Raw genomic sequence first — 20081 nt, 5'->3', positions numbered from 1 at the left:
ATTGGGCTATAACAGCTCAGTGTATCAGGCCAGTAGTTTGGTTTCAGGATGATGGTTTATTTCCTGGATGACTGCCTAACTAAATGTCACTGGGACCTCACAATAGGAACACACATTTCTTCAAACATCTTAAATTTTGAATGGTCATTCCCTGTTGTGATACTAGCTAGCTAACTGTTTATTTCAATGATCTTGAAATCCTTTTCCTCTTCACTGACCCCTGCCAAATGGTAACTAATCTTGGAGCATGTAATTCTAACTCCTAAATTGGACCTCTTTAGTCATTCACGTCTAACTTCATTCAAGGCCTCTAATGATTCCTGTATCTGACAGCTCTTTCTACATGTGATGTCAGATCTCTATATCTGATAGCTCTCTCAGGACTTCTGGGCCCCTTGGTTCTTTCACTCAACTAGGCCCCAGGGTCAAGGGTCAAACCAATAGATGATTCCATGGCAGTTGGCAGTCCTGACAGCAGGCTGTCCCTGATAGATACAGAAGTGGGGAAGGGTGGGAGTTATCGATCTTCTCTGTTTTATAGACTACTTCAACTTCTACTGCTGCCAATGCCTCAGCAACCACTGAAAGTTCAGCTATCACCCTTCCTGTAACTAATCAAGTCAAGGAAGAGATCTACGAAATAGTGGTGGTGGTTCCAGCTAGAAATTTTCACTCACAATGGTGCATGTTTCAAATAGAAGTATCCAGGGTATGAACATACTTTTGTCCTCCTGGGTCGTAGTCTTAACGGTGATAGGAGTCACCTTAGACGAATGGGTTGAATTGATTTCAGAAGATGAAGGAATCAAGATAAACCACAGTCCATGGATGACATGTTGCCCTGCTGTTTGGCCAGAAGGTCAGAACTGTACTCTAGAAAGAGATGGGTGGAAAGGAAGGGTGTGTCCTTAACTTTGCTTTCCTTAACTTGCATTAATCTCACTAATGTACCCATTCTTTTCTGGTGCAGCTTCTCAAGTTGCAGTGTTCTTCCTTCCATAGTCAATGCAGTCAAGGCAGATTCCAAAATCTCACCATTTAGGTGTTCTGGAGAAAAGTTTATATGTTCACAGCCTTAACTGCTGGGCATTTGAGAAGTGTCAGCAGTAGCAGCAGGGTGATCCACACAACTAGACATGTGGGTAAGAAAGAAAGGTAACTGGCATTAAATTGTCTGTATTGCCACTAGATGATAGGGTGAATTGGGGTATTTAACAAGAAATGAGTTTGAAGAAAATGATAGAAGAGAAAGACACATAGAGAGACACCAGGATAGAGAACAATTGTTTCTGGTTCTCTTATTCAGCTTAAGGTTCCCTTGCTTCTTTGTTATTTTGCAACTTCTTTCTTATTGTTTAATCAAATCTTTCACCCTACTCCAATTTTCACCTAGAGATTTCTGGACCCCAGGTAGAAATGAGTCTAGAAGAAATATCTGTACTCTCAAAACAGCTTTTGCTTTCCAACAGATGACCTGCAAGTGGTCAGGATTATGATGATGTCGATCCTTGGCCTTTCCTTCCTCCTTAACTTAATCCTGGGTATGAAATTCACCTATCTGATTCCTGAAAATAAATCTCTACAACTCTTCACTGCCATCCTCAGTTTCTTCTCAGGTAACTTCCTGGCTCCCCTAACACAGGCTTGTAGGTGTACTTTGATGGGTGGGTTCAGGCTGCAGTCTCTGAAAACATATATATATATATGTTTATATATAAAAAACCATATATATGTTTATATATTTATATGTTTATGTTTTCATATATGTTTATATATTTATATATATGTTTATGTGTGTGTGTGTGTGTGTGTGTGTGTGTGTGTGTGTGTGTATATATCTGTAGCTTCTGAGTTAGATCTACCATAAAAGCAGGAGCAGGATCAGTCTTTGGGCAAGGTGCAGTTGGACCGGGTGGAGGTTGGGAAGTCAAGTGTATATGGAATGAAGACTTGCATCAAGGAGCCAAAGTTCCTCAGAAGGAACTTTTTTTTTTTCCTTTTGTCTGGACATCAGGTATCCTTCTGCTCTGGGCACTCATGCTATATCACAATAAACTGAAGCATGGCCAATCCGTGCACTTCTCTAGTTATAGGATCACCTGGATCATGAATACTGCTTACTTAAACGTTTTCTTCTTGTCTGTCTGTGGTGAGTGTCTCCAGGGCCCTTGAAGGGTGTTAAGAACCAATCCATCCCTGACAAGAGGGGAGGCTAAAAAGATGGGATAGGGGAATAAAGGGAAAAGTGCCAAACCTTGCATTTTAAAAGGCTGCAGCTCACCTGGATTCATTCTCTGATGACAGTTCTTCCAAGAAGAGTGGGAGGTCAGGCTTATGCGAGATGTCTGCTGTGCCTGGCCTCAGAGGGTAGCTCCTCATCTCCACTTTTTATTTTGCCTTTCACACCCTCCCCCACTTTAGGGTAGAGATAACCATCAAAGTCATGACCAAGGTGGGTGTCTGAGACAGAATGCTCAGCCACTGTGGAGAGGAACAGTGACCCTGGGAGTATAGTGTAGTGTCAAGGCAGTTTGAGGGCAGAGAGACTATCTGATGCTAGATGGCCATCTACCAAAACCTAAGTCTCTCCTTTCCTAAGAAGTCTTTTAAAATTCATTTGTAATTACACTTCCTAACCCAAAAAGAAGCATGTTCTCTTTCAAAAAGAATCATCAATTTTCTTAAGCTGAGCAGAATTTAAGCTATTGTACATACACTTCCAGTTTCTTCCACCAAAGCATTCACCTCCCAGATGGCTTTGGGTGGTTAAAAGGGATCCACTGGACTTTGGGTCAGGGTCTTCAGCCAAATTGGAGGAAACTGCTTCTGACTCTCCATTGTCCCTTCATCCCACTCCCTGGAATCTCTTTTCCCTAGGAATCCTCTCTCTCCTAGAGTGCAAGTTGTCTACCGGTAGCTGTACCTGCCTGAACATCCATACATCCGACACAGAATGTAAGGAATCTGAGAATTCTATCGAAGGTACTTCATTACCAGAACACGCTGCAAAGCCTCGTAGCATTGTCCGTGCACACACTGTGAACTCAAAGGAAGACATCCTAAACAAACAAGTTCAAACACGTCGCGTAACCTGGGCTCTGTGATTCGGCAATCTATTTCTTGCAGTATACTCTCATCTTTACGGAAAAAGCTTTGTGGGTGTGTGCTGTGTCTCCAACCATGTTGTCTCTATTTGGAATTATAGTCGGGGTTTGTAAAAAGATCTGGAAGATGGTTTTTTAAAAACTCCTGGCCTGCTGAACAAATAGTTTCTTCTGCAACATTTGTTGTTAATATAATAAATATTATAACATAAATAATACTTTCTGTATTGTTAAGTCTATACATCACAAACGCTTATAATAATATATAATAGTTTTATTGTATTGTGAAATATTTCAAACATACACAAGAAATACAAAACGATGATCAAACACCTATGTACACATCACCCAATTTTTTACAATTTAAACAGTATTTCCTGGAGAAGTTTTTCAATTAAATTTATAGATATAACTGATGTTCCTCTAAAAACTTCTCTAATTTCATTTCCCTCTCTTGTTTCCTATCATAAAACACTTTTAAGAATGCATTGCTGATGATTCACATTCATGTTGACATTTTCATTACAAATTTATGCATCTATAAAAATTATATAGACCAGCTTTTCAAATGTGTGAAAGTTGGTAACTATTACACCGTAGAGATCATGTTGTATTTATTTTAATAAATTGCTGAAATAAATCTTCTAATTATTTTAGAATTCCTGAATCTATCTATATAAGCAGAACTTGGTTCCTTCATGCCTTTTTGTGGTTCATACTTTGTGGTGCTAAATAATATTCCATTGTAAGAATGTACCACAATTTGCTTATCTATTTCACCTACTGAAGGACATCTTGGTTGTTTCCAAGTTTGGGTAGTTATGAATAAAGTTGTTATAAACACCTGTGTGCAGGTTTTTATATGAACATAAGCTTTCAACTTTTTGGGGTAAATACCAAGGAGGATGATTGCTGGGTTATATGAGAAGAATGTGTTTAGTTTTGTAAAAAACTTCCAAACTGTCTTCCAAAGTGGCTATACCATTTTGCATTCTACCAGCAATATATGAGAGCTCCTGCCACACCACATCCTTGCCAGCATTTGATGTTGTCAGTATTTTGAATTTTGACCATTTTAATAGATGTGAATATGTCTCGTTGTTTTAATTTGCAATTCTCTAGTGATATATAATATGAAAACATCTTTTCATATGGTTACTTGGCATCCATGAGGTATCTGTTCCATTCTTTTGCCCTGTTTGTAATCAGCTTTTTCATTTTTTTGTTGAGACTTTAAATGTTATTTGTGTATTTTGGATAACAGTCCTTTACCAGATATGTCTTGCAAATACTCTCTCCCAGCCTGTGGTTTGTATTTTCATTCTTGACAATGTCTTTTGTAGCACCATGGGACTCATATGAAGTGCCACTAGTGATGCTGGAAGTGCTCCCAAGAAGCAAAGTCATGAAGTTAAAACAAAAAGTTGAATTGCTTTGTATGTGCCATAGATTGAGATTTGCAAGTGCAGCTGTTCACCATTTCAAGACAAAAGAATTAAGTGTAAGGATCATAGTATAAAATGAAAAGCAAATTTGTGACGCTATCACTGAAGTCATGCCAGCAAATAAAAAAAAGTGTGCTTTTTGCTAAATACCTTTTAATCTCACATTGAAAATGCAGCTTTTGGAGCGGTGGCTCACACCTAGAATCCCAGCACTTTTGGGAGGCTGAGGTGGGCAGATTGCCTGAGGTCAGAAGTTCAAGACCAGCCTGGCCTACATGGGAAAACCCCATCTCTACTAAAAATACAAAAATTAGCTGGGTGTGGTGGCAGGTGCCTGTAATTCCAGCTATTCGGGAGGCTGAGGCAGGAGAATCGTTTGAACCCAGGAGGCAGAGGTTGCAATGAGCGGAGTCCATGCCATTGCACTCCAGCCTAGGTGACAAGAAGGAAACTCCATCTCAAAAAAAAAAAAAAAAAGAAAGGAAACAAAATGTAGCTTTCATGTCATTGCAGGATTGTTATAAGAAAGACATACCTGACCGGGTGCAAAAGCTCATGCCTGTAATCCCATGATATGTGTAAGTGGAGATACACAATCCCTCTTATTAAAAAGAAGGGTGCATAATGATAGAACAATAATACAATCAACCAATGTTGCTTAATGTTTGCCTTGTATATCCCTTTTCTATTATTTTTCAATTATTACTTCTGCTTCTGTATTAGGTGTGCCTCAAGTAAACTATATTTGAATTGCTTAACTTAATGCAGCAATCTCTAACTTTTAGTAGACAGAAGTGTCAAAGCCTCAAGGCTTTGATAGTAAGAAATTGATGGGTCTCAAAGACTGAATTTGTGTCATTGAATAGAGGTGCTAAGAGCCACAATGCAAAGAACACATACAGGAGTACACTGTCAGAGAGAAATGTTAATTGACCACCTCTCCGTTCCATGTCTGGCTGCTTTGGAAGGTGTCGATCCCATATCTTTTTGAGATTATTTCTTAAATCTAGAAAATGTCTGTGTTCGCTTAGTTACATCTAGTCATCACTCTAATTCATCAACCTTAGGGCTTTAGGCCAGTACAAGGATTAGGTATAGACTAATATAAATACGGAGAAAGTTATCTTAAAAACTGAACTGTTGGCCATGACAGGAAGGAAGATTGGATGCGCCTCATTATACCTCCACCCTTTTGGAGTTTAGGTACAATAACTGATCAGCATTAATGTTAAAATAGAGATCTTAAGGCTGACAAAACAAACTCTGTGGCAATAACATGTCAACTCTTATACAAGATCTACAGCCACACAAGGCAAGGATTAAGTCACATCTGCAGGTCATCAATCTTGCTACACAGCATCCTTATCTTAAGACCTTCCTTTCTGCTGAGTTCAAGTTTTAGAAACAGCCTTACTCCTATAACCAATTGCAAAAATTAAAGAATCTCTGAATCCACCTCTAACCCGTAAGCCTCTCCCAACCCCCACCCCCACACCTTCACCCCTGCTTCCAGATATTCCACCTTTTCAGGTAGAAACCTTCCATATATTGATTTATGTCTTTGCCTGTAACTCCTGTCTCCCTAAAAATGTATAAAACCAAGCTGTAACCCTATAACCATTTTTAGGACCTCTTGAGACCAGGCCCAGGCCCTGGTCACTCCTATTTACTCAGAATAAACCTCTTTAAAACATTTAGAGTTTGTTTTTTCTATTAACAACAGATTTAGGGAATTTTAAAAAATATTATGGGATATGCGCTTCCCTCTAAGATGTAGAAAGCTGCAAAGGTAATAGCTCCCAACCTGATAATGACAAAAAGCTAAACTACAAAATCACAACTTTCTTGAACCCAGCAGTGTGATCTGAAGTCAGAGGAAAAACAAACAGTCAGAAATCCAATGACAGACAGGTCATCCAAAGAGAAACAGAAACTGTGGGTCAGCTCAGCTCTGGCAGAGCATGAGAGGAATACAGAGTCACCATAAAACCAGTTAGAAAATACAATTATGTTTCTTTAAAAAAAAAAAAAAAAAAAGCAACCAATGCAAAGGAAAGCAGAAAAACATGGAAAAGAAATAATTAATAAACATATAAAACAAACAGAAAACAGCTAATTAGAGAGCACATTCAAATAAAGCCAAGTCAATAACTACTTTAAAAAGTAATGATCTTAACACCACAATTAAAAGACAGAAATTATAAGAATGGATTAAAATATTTTAATAAAGGAAAATCTGGCTGAATGCTACCTACAAGAAATCCCCTTTACATGTAAAAGCTTAGCTAGATCATTAACAGCATATTTTATGTTATGTGTATTTTACTACAATAAAAAAGTTAAATGGAAAATACGTACCATAGAAAGATTAGTCAATAGAAAGATGGAGTGGTTCTATTAATACCACAAAGTAGATTTCAAAACAAGGGATATTATAAAAGATAAAAATGAATATTATATAATGACAAAGAAGTCAACACACTAAGAATATAAAACAATGTGTACATGCCTAACAAAAGAGCATTCAAATGAATAAACCAAGGAGAAATAGTTAAATGCATAATTACTATTAGAAAATTTACCACTCCTTTCTCATATAACAAGTTGACAGAACAAAGAAGAAAAAAACAAAAGATCAGTAAGAATATAGAGAACTGAAGAACCCTATAGCCAATTCAATTACAAGAATTAAATGTATTTGTACAACACTCCACCGACAAAACAGAAGTCATACTGTGTTCAGTGGTACAGAGAAGATTCACCAAGACAGACCATATACTATGCCATAAACAAGCCTCCACAAATTTAAAAGTGTTGAAATTATGCAAAGTATATTTGCAGACCAAAATAGAATTCAGAATTAATCAATGAAAAGGTATATATGACATTCCAAAATATTAGGAAATTAGAAATAAACAAACTCTTTAAATAATCTATTGGTCCAAGAGGAAGTCAATTGGGAAATTAGAAAATATTTTAAATTGAGCAAAAATAAAAACACAACATAGTAAATATAACAAAATCAGTTAGACACAGCTAAGGTTAAGTTTAAAAGGAAAAGTGTACCACGGAAAGCTTATATTAGAAAAGTCTCATATCAATGTTCTAAACTTTCATTTTTAGACTTTAATAAAAGAAGAACACATGAATCCTAAAAGAAGGAAATAGGAAAGATGAGAAATCAATAGAAAAAAGTCACAAAGAAAATTAACAAAACTATTTCTAGCTTTGGTGGCCTAACAGAGGAAAAACTAATGCCCTTTCTGGATACATATTATCTACTTTGATCTTTTACATATAATGTTAAACATATTGGCCAGGAACAGTGGCTCACACCTATAATCCCAGCACTTTGGGAGCCAAGGCAGGTAGATTGCTTGAGCACAGGAGTCTAAGACCTACCTGGGTAACATAGAGAAACCTTATCTCTACAGAAATAAAATAATTAGCCAGGCATGGTGGTGCACATCTGTAGTCCCAGCTACTCAGGAGGCTGAGGTGAGAGGATTACTTGAGCCCTGGAGGTTGAGGCTACAGAGAGCCAAGATCATGCCACTGTACTCCAGCCTGGGCAACAAAGCAAGATCCTGTCTCAAAAAAAAAGGTTAAACATAAAGTTAAAAAGTATGAGACATTCAAATAAAGAGAAAATAACCCCAAATTAAGAGAAAATCAGTCAATAGGTGCATACTCACAGATAACCCAGATGTTGGAATTTGTAGACAAGAGCTTCAAACTAACTATGATGTTGAATGATCTAATTAATAAGATGGAAAACATTTATAAAGAGAGGTAAAATTTTCTCAAAGATACACAACATTAAAATAAATTTAACAAAATACTGGAAACAAAATACACAGTATTGAAAATTCAGTAGCCTTATCAAGAGAAAAAAGAATGAATAAACTTAAAGACAAAGTAGAAATTAGTCAAACTGAAACATAAAGAAAAATAATTTCTTAATGTGTCTAAGATCTGTGAGACAATATCAAATTGTCTAATACACAGGTAACTGTATTGAAGATAATGAGAAACAATAGGGCAGAGGGCTATTGGAAGAGGTAATAGGCAATAGTTTTTTTCAAATTTAATAAAGTATGTCAACCCAAAAGTCCAGGAAACTCAATTAAGATAAACACCAAGAAGTGTTTACTTTCTGAAGTAAAATAAGAATGGAAAAAAATCTGAAAAAATCGTGACCAAAAATTTTCCAAATTTGATAAAAATTATAATCTTAAAGGTTCAAGAAGCTCAACAAACCCCCAAGCAAAAGAGACATGGATAAAACTACACCAAACCACATGATAATCAAATTTCTTAAAACCATTGATAAAGAAAAGATCTTAAAGTAGAAAAAAAACAAAAATGGAACTCTTACATACTAAGAAACAAAGATAGATTAACAGCAGATTTCCTGTGATAAGCAGTACAAACCAGAAGATAGTGAAGTAACATCTTTAAAATACTGAAAGAAAAAAAGTTTCATATGTGTATATATGTGTAAAGTGTTCTAAAATATCTATCTATCTATATGTATATGTGTGTGTGTATATATATATATATGCAGAAAGGTTGCTAGAAAATGGGGGAATTTATCAGCTGGAGATCTGGGTGAAGCCATGAAGTAAGTGCATAGAAACAGTTGTTTAATTAGAGGAATATAGTTCAAAATTGATACCCTAGAGTTTGACTTTTCAGAGATTAGTTAAATGTAATGGCAAGATCTAATTTATAATACTGGAGTTGATGACTTAAGAGGAAATAATCATTGGAAGTAAGATTAAGATATTCAAATAAAAGATTTAAAGTAAGAACTTAAACTCTAAATTCCGCAAAGAAAACCTATGAAATGCCCTTCTTGACAACAGCCTTGACAAAGAATTTGTGATTAAGTCCTCAAAAGAAATAGCAACAAAACAAAAATTGACAAGTGGAACCTAATTAAACTAAAGAGATTCTGCATGGCAAAAGAAACTATCAACAGAGTAAACAGGCATCCTACGGAACGGGAGAAAATACTTGCAAACTATGCATCCAACAAAGATCTAATATGTACAATCAATAAGGAACCTAAACAAATGTACAAGCAAAAAACAAACAACCCATTAAAAAAATAACTAAAAGACACAGACAGGCACTTTCCGAAAGAAAACATACGAGTGACCAACAAACATATGAAAAAATGCTCAATATTACTAATCATTAGAGAAATGCAAATCAAAACCCTAATAAGATATCAGCTCATATCAGTCAGAATGACTATTACTAAAAAGGCAAGAAATAACAGACACCTGGAGAGGTTGTTGAGAAAAGGGAATGATTATACACCTCTGATGGGAGTATATATTAGTTCAACCATTGTGGAAAGCAGTTTCGAGATTTCTCAAAGAACTTAAAACAGAATTGCCATTTAACCCAGTAATCCCATTACAGGGTATATACCCAGAGGACTATAAATCATTCTACCATAAAGACACATGCACAAGTATGTTCACTGCAGCACTATTCACAATAGCAAAGACATGGAATCAACCTAAATGGCCATCAACTATAGACAGGATCAAAACATGTGGTACATATACATAATAGAATACTATGTAACTTTAAAAAAGGATGAGACCATATCATTTTCAGCAACATGAATGCAGCTGGAGGCCATTATCCTAAGTGAATCAATACAGGAACAGAAAACCAAATATTGCATGTTATCACTTATAAGTGGGAGCTAAACTTTGAATACATATGGCCACAAAAGCAATAGACACAGAGGCCTACTTGAGATTGGAGGGTGGGAGGGTGGTGATGATGGAAACACTACTTATAGTGTACTACTTATCATACCTGAGTGACAAAATTATCTGTATACCAAATCCCCATGACATACAATTTACCTATACAACAAGCCTACACATGTACCCATGAACCTAAAATAAAAGGTAAAAGAATAAAAAATAACAGATGCCAGCAAGGCTTCAGAGGAGAGGAAATGCTTATACACTGTTGATAGCAATGTAAATCAGTTCAGCCATTGTGGAAAGCAGTTTGGAGATTTCTAAAAGAACTTAAAACTACCGCATGACTCTCAAAGAACTCAAAACTACCATATGAGCCAGCAATCTCATTACTGAATATATACCTAAAGGAATATAAAATTGTCCTACCATAAAGACACATGCACACATATGTTCACTGCAGCACTATTAACAATAGCGGAAGATATAGAATCAACCTAGATGCCCATCAATGGTGGAAAAAAGAAAATGCAGTATATATACACCATGGAATACTACACAGCCATGAGAAAGAGTGAAATCACATCCTTTGCAGCAACATGGATGTAACTGGAGGCCATTATCCTAAGTGAATTAGTACAGGAACAGAAAACCAAATACCACATGTGTTAACTTATAAGTGGGAGCTAAACATTGGGTACATGTGGACATAAAGATAGGAATAATAAACAATGGGAACTACTAGGGGGGAAAGGAGGGAGGGGTGTGTGGGCTAGAAAACTACCTATTGGGTACTACGCCCATTACCCAAGTGATGGAATCATCCATACCCCAGATTTCAGCATCCCACAACATACCCATGTAACAAACTTGGATATGTACCCCCAAATCTAAAATAAAGTTGAAATTATTTTTTAAAAAGATATTCAAGTTTTAGGTCGAATATCAACCTAAACTTGAGTTGTCAAGTTTAGTAATACAATTGTGAAAGTGTTTTTTTAATTGACTCAGTGGTTCATGTGAACAGCTAACAAAAGCAAATAAAAACAGCTGACAAAAGCTGTTCACATGAACCACCAAAAGAGTCAATTAAAAAATGACTTCCATAATTGTCTTACTTGAAGGCTCTATAGCAGTTATTTGCTTATTTCTTGAAACTTAGGCAATAAATGGTGGAACCAGAGAAAATTTATAAGATTGCATACTACAAAAATAAAAGAAATTGTATGCTATGAGCATCAGAGGAGTTTTGTCAGAAACCAGAGGAATAATTTCTTATTGAAAGCAGAAATTGGGAGCAAAATAACAAAAACAACACAATTATTATATCATTATAAAATTAATAATATAGTATAAATATATTATAATATATATAAGTACAAACACATTGTATACTCATGTAATATATGTCATATAGCATATTACATAATATATAATTGATATAATCTAAATATAAAACAATATAATATTGTTATATTGTTATAATGTCCCTGCAGCTATGTAACTCTATCACTCTTGTACATGGAAAGAAGGATGCGTGTTCAACTCAGTGGAACCAGTGTCCTCAAGTGAAAGTCAGGTTACTGTTAAGGTAAAAAAAAATAATAAAATAAAAAGGAGGGTTTTTTAGTTAAGTGAAAAATGTTTGAAAGAATTTTCATTTAAAAAAATCAGAGAATACAGTGGAAATTTATGGAAAGCTTGTAGCTATGAGGTAAGTCAAGAGCATGGAAGAACACAGTTGTACTAGGCTGAGTTCTGTACAAGAGCCCATCTTCTTAAAATTTTTCTATTTTTAATTTTTGTGGTACATAGTAGGTGTATATATTTATGGGGTATATGAGGTGCTTGATAATGGCATGATGTGATTGTTACACAACAGCTCATCTTTTTCAACAGGGACAGGACAGGGAGGAAAAATTATGGAATTTACTATGACCTTATTTTCATCTGGAACTTTTTAAAAAATTATGCTAACATAGAGAGAGATAGTACATGGTATCTGAAACTCTAGAACATTTACTGTTGTAGAATATTTCCTATTATACAAATAAATTTAAGAAGGATGAGATGTGTTCCATGCTTTTAGCTTCCTTGTAGATACCTGGGCTCGACGGTATTCTTTTCTCTTTAAATGCAAGAAGCGAAATGGCTGGAAAATCCCCAAGGAATCCCTAACTGCTCTATGTATAGACAGTCTAAAACTCTGTGATTAGGAAGTTCAGAACCAACATTCTTTTATAACAATATTAATTAACTTCTTTTGACCCATATCCCCAAGAGCTGTTCTCATCTAAATCTCTAAGGCAAATAGGTCCATGAAAAAACATAATTCATTCACCTACTTAAAAAAAAACTGACAGAAGAAAGGAAAGGAAGCTTTACTCTATTGAGAAAAGGAAAGAAGTAGTTAAAAAAAATTCAAGTCACCTTTGATCTGGTGAAACATTTATAACATTCACGATCATTTAGTAAAAGCTTCAGTGGAAGGATAGTCTAATAGTCATGAAGGTACAATGAAATACCAAAAACTTTACTGAGTTCCCTTCACTGAGCCATCACTTGGTAAGTATGCTTAAGAAGGAGTCCACTTAGCCACATCTAGATGAGTTGCTTGTATGAAATTCTATATTCAAAAAACTCAGTTACTGGATAATTGAAATAATTGAAAATTAAGCAAAGAGACAAAATATAGTCATTCTGCATGGGGAAAAATACCTGAGAATTAAGACTTAATAGTTTTTCATTGATTGATCAATTGATTTTAGAGACAAGGTCTCGCTCTGTTGCCCAAGCTGGAGTGCAATGCCATGGTCATAGCTCACTGCAACCTGGAACTGCTGGGCTCAAGCAATCCTGCCACCTCCATCTCCAGAGTAACTAGGACCACAGATGCTCACCACCACATCTGGCTAGTTTTTTCAAAATATTTGTAGAGATGGGGTCTTGCTATGCCACCCAGGCTGATATCAAACTCCTGGCCTCAAGCAATACTCCTGCTTCAGTCTCCCATAAATGGAAGTTGAGGAAGATCTACTCTGTAAGTTTTTAAGGCCACTTACCACAGGTATTACCTTCTTTATCTGCAAAAACAGACTTTAGAATTTGTGTTGTGCTGAATTTACTGGAATGTAGGGCAAGGAGGATATCTAGAACATAAAGGTGCTTGAAGGGCTGTCATGGTGAAAAGATTAGTATTTGATCTATAAAATCAGTACGTGAACATGTATTTGGAAGTTACATAACAGAGTTTTCCACTCAAGATAAGAGTTTTTCATCCAGCCAGTAGTAAAGCAAGATAGTAATTTACTAATCACTGAAGTCATCCAAGCAATGGCTGGATGCATATGTGGTGAGAGTGCTAATCAGAAGGATTCATTATGGGGTTGGATGGTCAGTGGCCTAGTAAGGGCTGTTTCATCTTTGAGAGATATATCTATGAGTTAGAAATAGAATTAGCAAAAAAAAAAAAAAAAATTCAAAGTACAAAATACAATGCTATGAATTAATTCATACACTTACATATGATAAAGTTTGAGCCTCTTCCTTCTGCACATACAAAACAGGAAAATTTTACATTATGTAATTGATGCAATGTAAGTATACTTTTTTGTATATTTTTATTTACTAATACAGTATCACTTTTGTTAAATTTACTTTTCTGTGTATAGTTGCTCTAATCTTTCAATATTCTTAGTGAATGGAGTCAGAAGCCAATCTGGAATGATTCAGGTTAAGTAGCACTAGAAATATTTCTCAGTTAAAAATTAATGTTTTTACAATTTATTGTTATTAATTCAGATAAGAAACAAATAATGTTAATTGTTCATCTCCTTTCTTAAAAGAATCAATTTTTTAGCAAGAATTTATTAGGTATTGTCACATATATGATTTAATTTAAACCTCATGGCAGGTCATTTTGAACATGAGAATTATCTTTATTTCTCTGATAAAGAAGCTATGACTCAGAGGTGAAGAATTTAATTCAATAAAAAAGAGCTGTAAGTGGTAAAAACTAGGACTGGAACCCAGTTCTTTAAACTATCTCACACTAATCTAATTAATACTTGAGTCTTAAAATGTAAAATATACTTAAAGTAAAATTTAAAAATAGGAATAAAGATAATGCTTATCTCATAGGTTATAATGAAAATTAAAAGAGTAAACTGCTTTAGATTGTGTCTGGCAACTACCAAAAACTCAACAAATATTATCTATTATTATTGAAAACCAAAAACGACGTGTAAAATATAATTTGCCTGTTGAACAACCTCACGGAAATAATAATATAAGACACACAAAAAACGTAACAAAATGCCTTGTATAGAAAGTTCACATATAATTTCCATGCTATTATATTAGTATATGTATTCATGATTAGCCACTTTTATGCAGTAACTTAGCAAATCATTTAGGAGTTTATTTAATGGAGAATAAAAGAAGTTACACTCTTTGAGGTGGGTCAGGGAGTCAAAAAGTACTGACAGCAGGACTCTAAGACTTTAATGGACCTTTTAAATGTGCAGCCCAGCATTCTAAGATGAGAAAACTGAAGTTCAGAGTGTAAAATAAGATTTATTTTCTAAAAAAAAAAAAAGAGCACAGTGTTTCTACACTATTGAGGTATTAGCTCCCTGAGCCCAGCTATGATATAGAACTATTCCCTCAGACTGAGAACCCATGAAAGAGATTTGTAAGTGATTTTACATTATCAACTGCTCTAGTAAAGTAAAATCTAATATTATAAGAACAAATCTTTCTTGGGTTTTTGTACTGAGTAACAAATAGTGAGGGCGAACATCCTACTGGAAAAGATTCTCAGGAATTAATAAGACAAGTGCACAAAAAATTTAGGTGGAAGAATATTTATTTGATCATTATTTATACAAGCGAGAAATGTAAACCATCTAAATATTCAGCACTAAGCAACTGGCTAAATATATCACAGTCCCACTGATAGAATCAAACGCTACACAATTCTCAAAAATGATTGTGAAGATTTCTAGGAATTGACCTGGAAAGATGCTGAATTGTTAAAAAAAAAAAAAAGAAAGAAAGAAAGAAAGAAAGAAAAGAGAAAGAAAGGAAAAGGAAAAAAGCTAAAAAGCTAATTACAAAACAATCTGCTAGTATGATTTGTTTTAGATACACAGATATGTAATTTGAACTTTAAAATAGCCTAAAACTATATATACCAAAATGTCACTGTATCTCTAATAAGTTTAATTACAGATTATAATTTTCTTTTTTGCAGTTGCATTTCTGAATTCTTTGCACTAAAAATGTCTTTCTTGTAATAATAAAAAGAAAAATAAAATAAGAGGGCAAACTTTTTTATCCTGAGGAAAGTGCAGGGGGAGGTTGGAAAAAGAAAAAGAGGTGGTCACGATCGGTGGCAAAGAGTGGAGGAGATGCTGACTAATCTATTAAGGATTTACTAAAGAGGTGCTATCTAGATAAATAAAGCACCAAGATCAGAGTTAAAGCATGGGTTGGTTTTTATCTAAAATATCATTTCTCAGATAGTGGGATAAAGAACAAACTAGATCTTGAAGTACAGTTTCACGACGTCCGCTGACAAAGTAAATAAAGTGAGATGAATTACCTCTGTTTTTGCCTTCCTGTATATAATTTGTGCCTCTCTGATGCTATCACACTATATATGGTGCTCTCAAATGATCATCCAGATATATAATGTATATTAATTAGGTACTTCACAGAACTTGAAGGTAGGTTTTAGACACAAGGTATAATCTAAGGGCGAGACACCCATTATTTCTTTTTGAGATGTCATCTAAAATGATTAATAGGAACCATGAGCTGTTGTTCCTTTTAATCATCTCTGGACTGTTTTCACAGATCTGTACATGCTAAAGAAAGACTTTAAGAATTGGGAGACTCTGGATATCTACAAATACAGAAAAAACTAAATCAACCTTTATCTTTTACTCATGATAACCACCAAAGTGAAATAAAGTTTGTTATAGAAAACACTACAAAGTTTTTAAAGGATTTGCCACTCAGGAACTGTAAACCAGAATAATAGAAGGGCATTCTGATTAAGTATACATCAGTACATTAGCACATTTTTAGCTGAGAAAATGAAGCCAAAAGAGTAGAAAAGATTAGAAATTGCATCTAATGAAAAGGAATAGAATTTTATAACTAGAAGGAAGCTTGGAGTTTTTTATCCAGCCTTATTGTATCATTTTACAGGAAAAAACAAACAAACATATACCTAAATCTTGACTTTCCCAACGTGGCACAATAATTACTTGCTGATAGAGGACTACACGCCAGGACTATGTCTCCCAATACAAGCCACTCTCCACAATACATTCTCAACACATATTTACAAAATTACCTAAGCTGATTTTGTTCTCTTGTTTCTTCAGGGAAACCCTGCCCACCATGTAGTAGTCGACATGGGAAACTGGAGCACTGTGACCGAATTCACCCTAATTGCCTTCCCAGCTCTCCTGGAGATTCGAATATCTCTCTCTGTGGTTCTTGTGTTAACTTACACATTAACAGCAACAGGAAACATCATCATCATCTCCCTGATATGGATTGATCATCGCCTGCAAACTCCAATGTACTTCTTCCTCAGTAATTTGTCCTCTCTGGATATCTTATACACCACTGTCATTACCCCAAAGTTGTTAGCCTGCCTCCTAGGAGAAAAGAAAACCATATCATTTGCTGGTTGCATGACCCAAGCATATTTCTACTTCTTTCTGGGGACAGTGGAGTTTATCCTCTTGGCAGTAATGTCCTTTGACCGCTACGTGGCTATCTGCGACCCACTGCGCTACATGGTCATCATGAACAGCAGGGCCTGCCTCCTGCTGGTTCTGGGATGCTGGGTGGGGGCCTTCCTGTCTGTGTTGGTTCCAACCATTGCAGTGACACGGCTACCTTACTGTAGGAAAGAAATTAATCATTTTTTCTGTGACATTGCCCCTCTTTTACAGGTGGCCTGTATAAATACTCATCTCATTGAGAAGATAAACTTTCTCCTCTCTGCCCTTGTCATCCTGAGTTCCCTGGCATTCACTACGGGGTCCTACGTGTGCATAATTTCTACCATCCTACATATCCCTTCCACCCAGGGACGTCAGAAAGCTTTTTCTACCTGTGCTTCTCATATCACTGTTGTCTCCATTGCCTATGGGAGCAACATCTTTGTGTATGTGCGACCCAATCAGAACTCCTCACTGGATTATGACAAGGTGGCTGCTATCCTCATCACAGTGGTGACCCCTCTCCTGAATCCTTTTATCTACAGCTTGAGGAATGAGAAGGTAAAGGAAGTGTTGAGAGAGACAGTGAAAAGAATTATGACCTTGATACTAAGGAAAACTTGACACTGGTATGTACTACATCAAATAAATTTCCTTTTTTTATTTTTTTTTAAGTTCCAGGGTAAGTGTGCAGGATGTGCAGGTTTCTTACATAGTTAAACGTGTGCCATGGTGGTTTGCTGCACCTATCAATCCATCGCCTACGTATTAAGCCCAGCATGCATTCGTTCTTTTTCCTAATGCTCTCCCCAACCCCTAGCCCTCCCCTGACGGCACATATTTCTTATCTTCGAAACATTCTTTCTGCATGACTGTGGGGTGTTTGGTGTGCCAGAAACTGAGACGGTGCCCCGGGATGAGCAATGATCATGCCAAACTGAAAGCAAACTTTGATCATGTCTGGAGGGAAAATCCAATCCATGAAGTATCTTGCATATACCACAAAGGGAGCCTGGGTGCAGTGGCTCACACCTGTAATCCCAACACTTTGGAAGGTCAACATGGGAGGACTGATTGAGCCCTGGAAGTTGAGGCTGCAGTGAGCTGTGATTGAGCCACTACACTCCAGCCTGGGTGGCAGAATGAGACCTCATTAAAAATATATATATATATACCATGAAAGAAACCTAACAGGGATTCAGAGGTCTCCAATTCTAGTCCTGGCTAAGTTCACTTATTTTCCACAGATTTTGACCATGCTACAACTTATCCAATCCTCAATGTCTCTCTCCATTTTTAAATAAAATAATAGATAATAAAATATCGCTACTTCTAGTAAGGCATGTAAAGTTAAAAAATATTTTCTTATTAGGCACTTTTGAATATTTCTGGAGACTTGGTTTTAACCTGTATTGGCCAGATTAAGTAAAGATGATGTGAGAAATGAGAGAAAAAGAGGTATGACTTAGGACGGTATCAAAGCCTCTGGCTATACAGAGTGAAAGATACTTGATGAGAAAAGGAACACAGGGCTGGGCGCGGCGGCTCACACCTGTAATACCAGCACTTTGAGAGGCTGACACAGGCAGATCACTTGAGGTCAAGAGTTCAAGACCAGTCTGGCCAACATGGTAAAACCCTGTCTCTACTAAAAATACAAAAATTAGCTGCACGTGGTGGTGCATGCCTATAATCTCAGCTGCTTGAGAGGCTGAGGCATGAGAATTGCTTGAACCTGGGAGGCAGAGGTTGCTGTGAGCCAAGATCACGCCACTGCACTCCAGCCTGGGTGACAGAGTGAGACTCCGTCTAAAAAACAAAAAGAAAAAGAAGAAAGAGACACAGGAGGGGTTTCTTAGGGGTGGACCTATTGAACCGAAGGTTTTTGAGGGTCATCCAGTTATAAGTTGTCAGTTGGATAATTATTTGAAGCTTAGGAGGAAAACTTGAGCTAGAGATATAATTTATGGAGTCATCAAATATATTAACGATAATGAAAGCCATAAAAGTGACTGAGATCAACAGGGAAGAGTACAAAAGGAGATGATAATCCATCAATTAGTTTAAGGATGGATGACGAAGCAGAAGAGAAACCAGGAGGTACACCATGAAAGATAGTATGGAAGACAAAGGGTGAACGTTTCAAGTGGCGTGATAAAGAATGAAAAATATCTGTTGCATTTAGGGGCAACAAATCCTGAATTACTTTAGTAAAAAATTTAATAGAATTTTGGGGGTACAATTCAAAATACTGTAGGTAGAACAATGTGTAGCTATAAATAAATGGATAATATAAATATAGAAAACACTTTCAAGAAGGCTGACTGAGAATATAAGCAGTATTACAACACAGGTTGAGTATCCCTAATCCAAAAATTTGCAATCAGAAATCTTCCAAAATCTGAAACTTTTTGAGTATTTACATGATATTAAAGGAAACATACTCACTGGAGAATTTCAGATTCTTTTGTTTTGGATTAAGTATGCTTAACTGGTAACTATAATGCAAATATTCTAAAATCTTAATAAATCCAAGTCCAAAACACTTCTGGTCCCAAGCATTTCAGATAAGAGATACTTAACCTATATGAATGACGGAAACACGGGATCAAGGAAAGATTATTTTCCAGTGGAAGATGTGTTTGCTTTTTAAAAATGTTGGTTGAAGTGTAGCAGTAGGGATAGGCTGAGGCAACAGAAGAACAAGGAATTATCAGCATGGGGGGTTTCCTGGGATGGTCAAAGGGGATGACATTGAGGCCATTAGTAGAAGGAGAGTTGCTGGCAGAAGTTAATGTTACTGACTGGTAAATAGGAATGGATGCATCCAGAAGTGGCACCATGCCAGGTAACAATAAGGTGCAAATTTTCACAGTCCTTTTTGATAGGTGGCCCAAAGTGAATCTTAAGAAGACCTAGAAGCTTGGTACCTGGCTTCAGGCAGAAAATGACCAGAGGAAAATATAGCTTTGCAGAGTAGAGCAAAATAATTAAGTTCATCATTGAGCAGTATAATGCATTAATGTTCACAGGTCAAAAGGAATTCATTCATCCATT

The 20081-nt window shown here is 36.1% G+C and overlaps 2 protein-coding genes across 3 annotated transcripts; both read left to right on the top strand.

The window, feature by feature from the left end:
• The first annotated feature begins 434 nt into the window (after positions 1-434).
• Positions 435-3322, top strand: TMEM225 (transmembrane protein 225). 2 transcript variants are annotated; one of them, XM_028834114.2, is made up of 4 exons: positions 435-709; positions 1470-1616; positions 2015-2149; positions 2878-3322. In XM_028834114.2, the coding sequence occupies exons 1-4, from the start codon at positions 679-681 to the stop codon at positions 3102-3104; spliced, it is 540 nt and encodes a 179-aa protein (XP_028689947.1). In that variant the 5' UTR covers positions 435-678; the 3' UTR covers positions 3105-3322. The 2 variants fall into 2 exon arrangements, with proteins under 2 accessions (XP_028689947.1, XP_001108697.1); XM_001108697.4 differs by having other exon boundaries at positions 435-859.
• Positions 3323-16706: 13384 nt separating this feature from the next.
• On the top strand, positions 16707-17648 carry OR6M1 (olfactory receptor family 6 subfamily M member 1). Its single transcript, NM_001194292.3, is given in 1 exon segment — positions 16707-17648. A coding segment is annotated over 1 exon segment (942 nt).
• The last annotated feature ends 2433 nt before the right edge of the window (positions 17649-20081 follow it).

This window comes from Macaca mulatta, chromosome 14 (genome assembly GCF_049350105.2).
Source record: "Macaca mulatta isolate MMU2019108-1 chromosome 14, T2T-MMU8v2.0, whole genome shotgun sequence".
In the NCBI taxonomy this organism is placed as follows: domain Eukaryota; kingdom Metazoa; phylum Chordata; class Mammalia; order Primates; family Cercopithecidae; genus Macaca; species Macaca mulatta.
The sequence above is the reverse complement of the archived record's forward strand: the minus strand, read 5'-3'. Positions and strand labels throughout refer to the sequence as shown.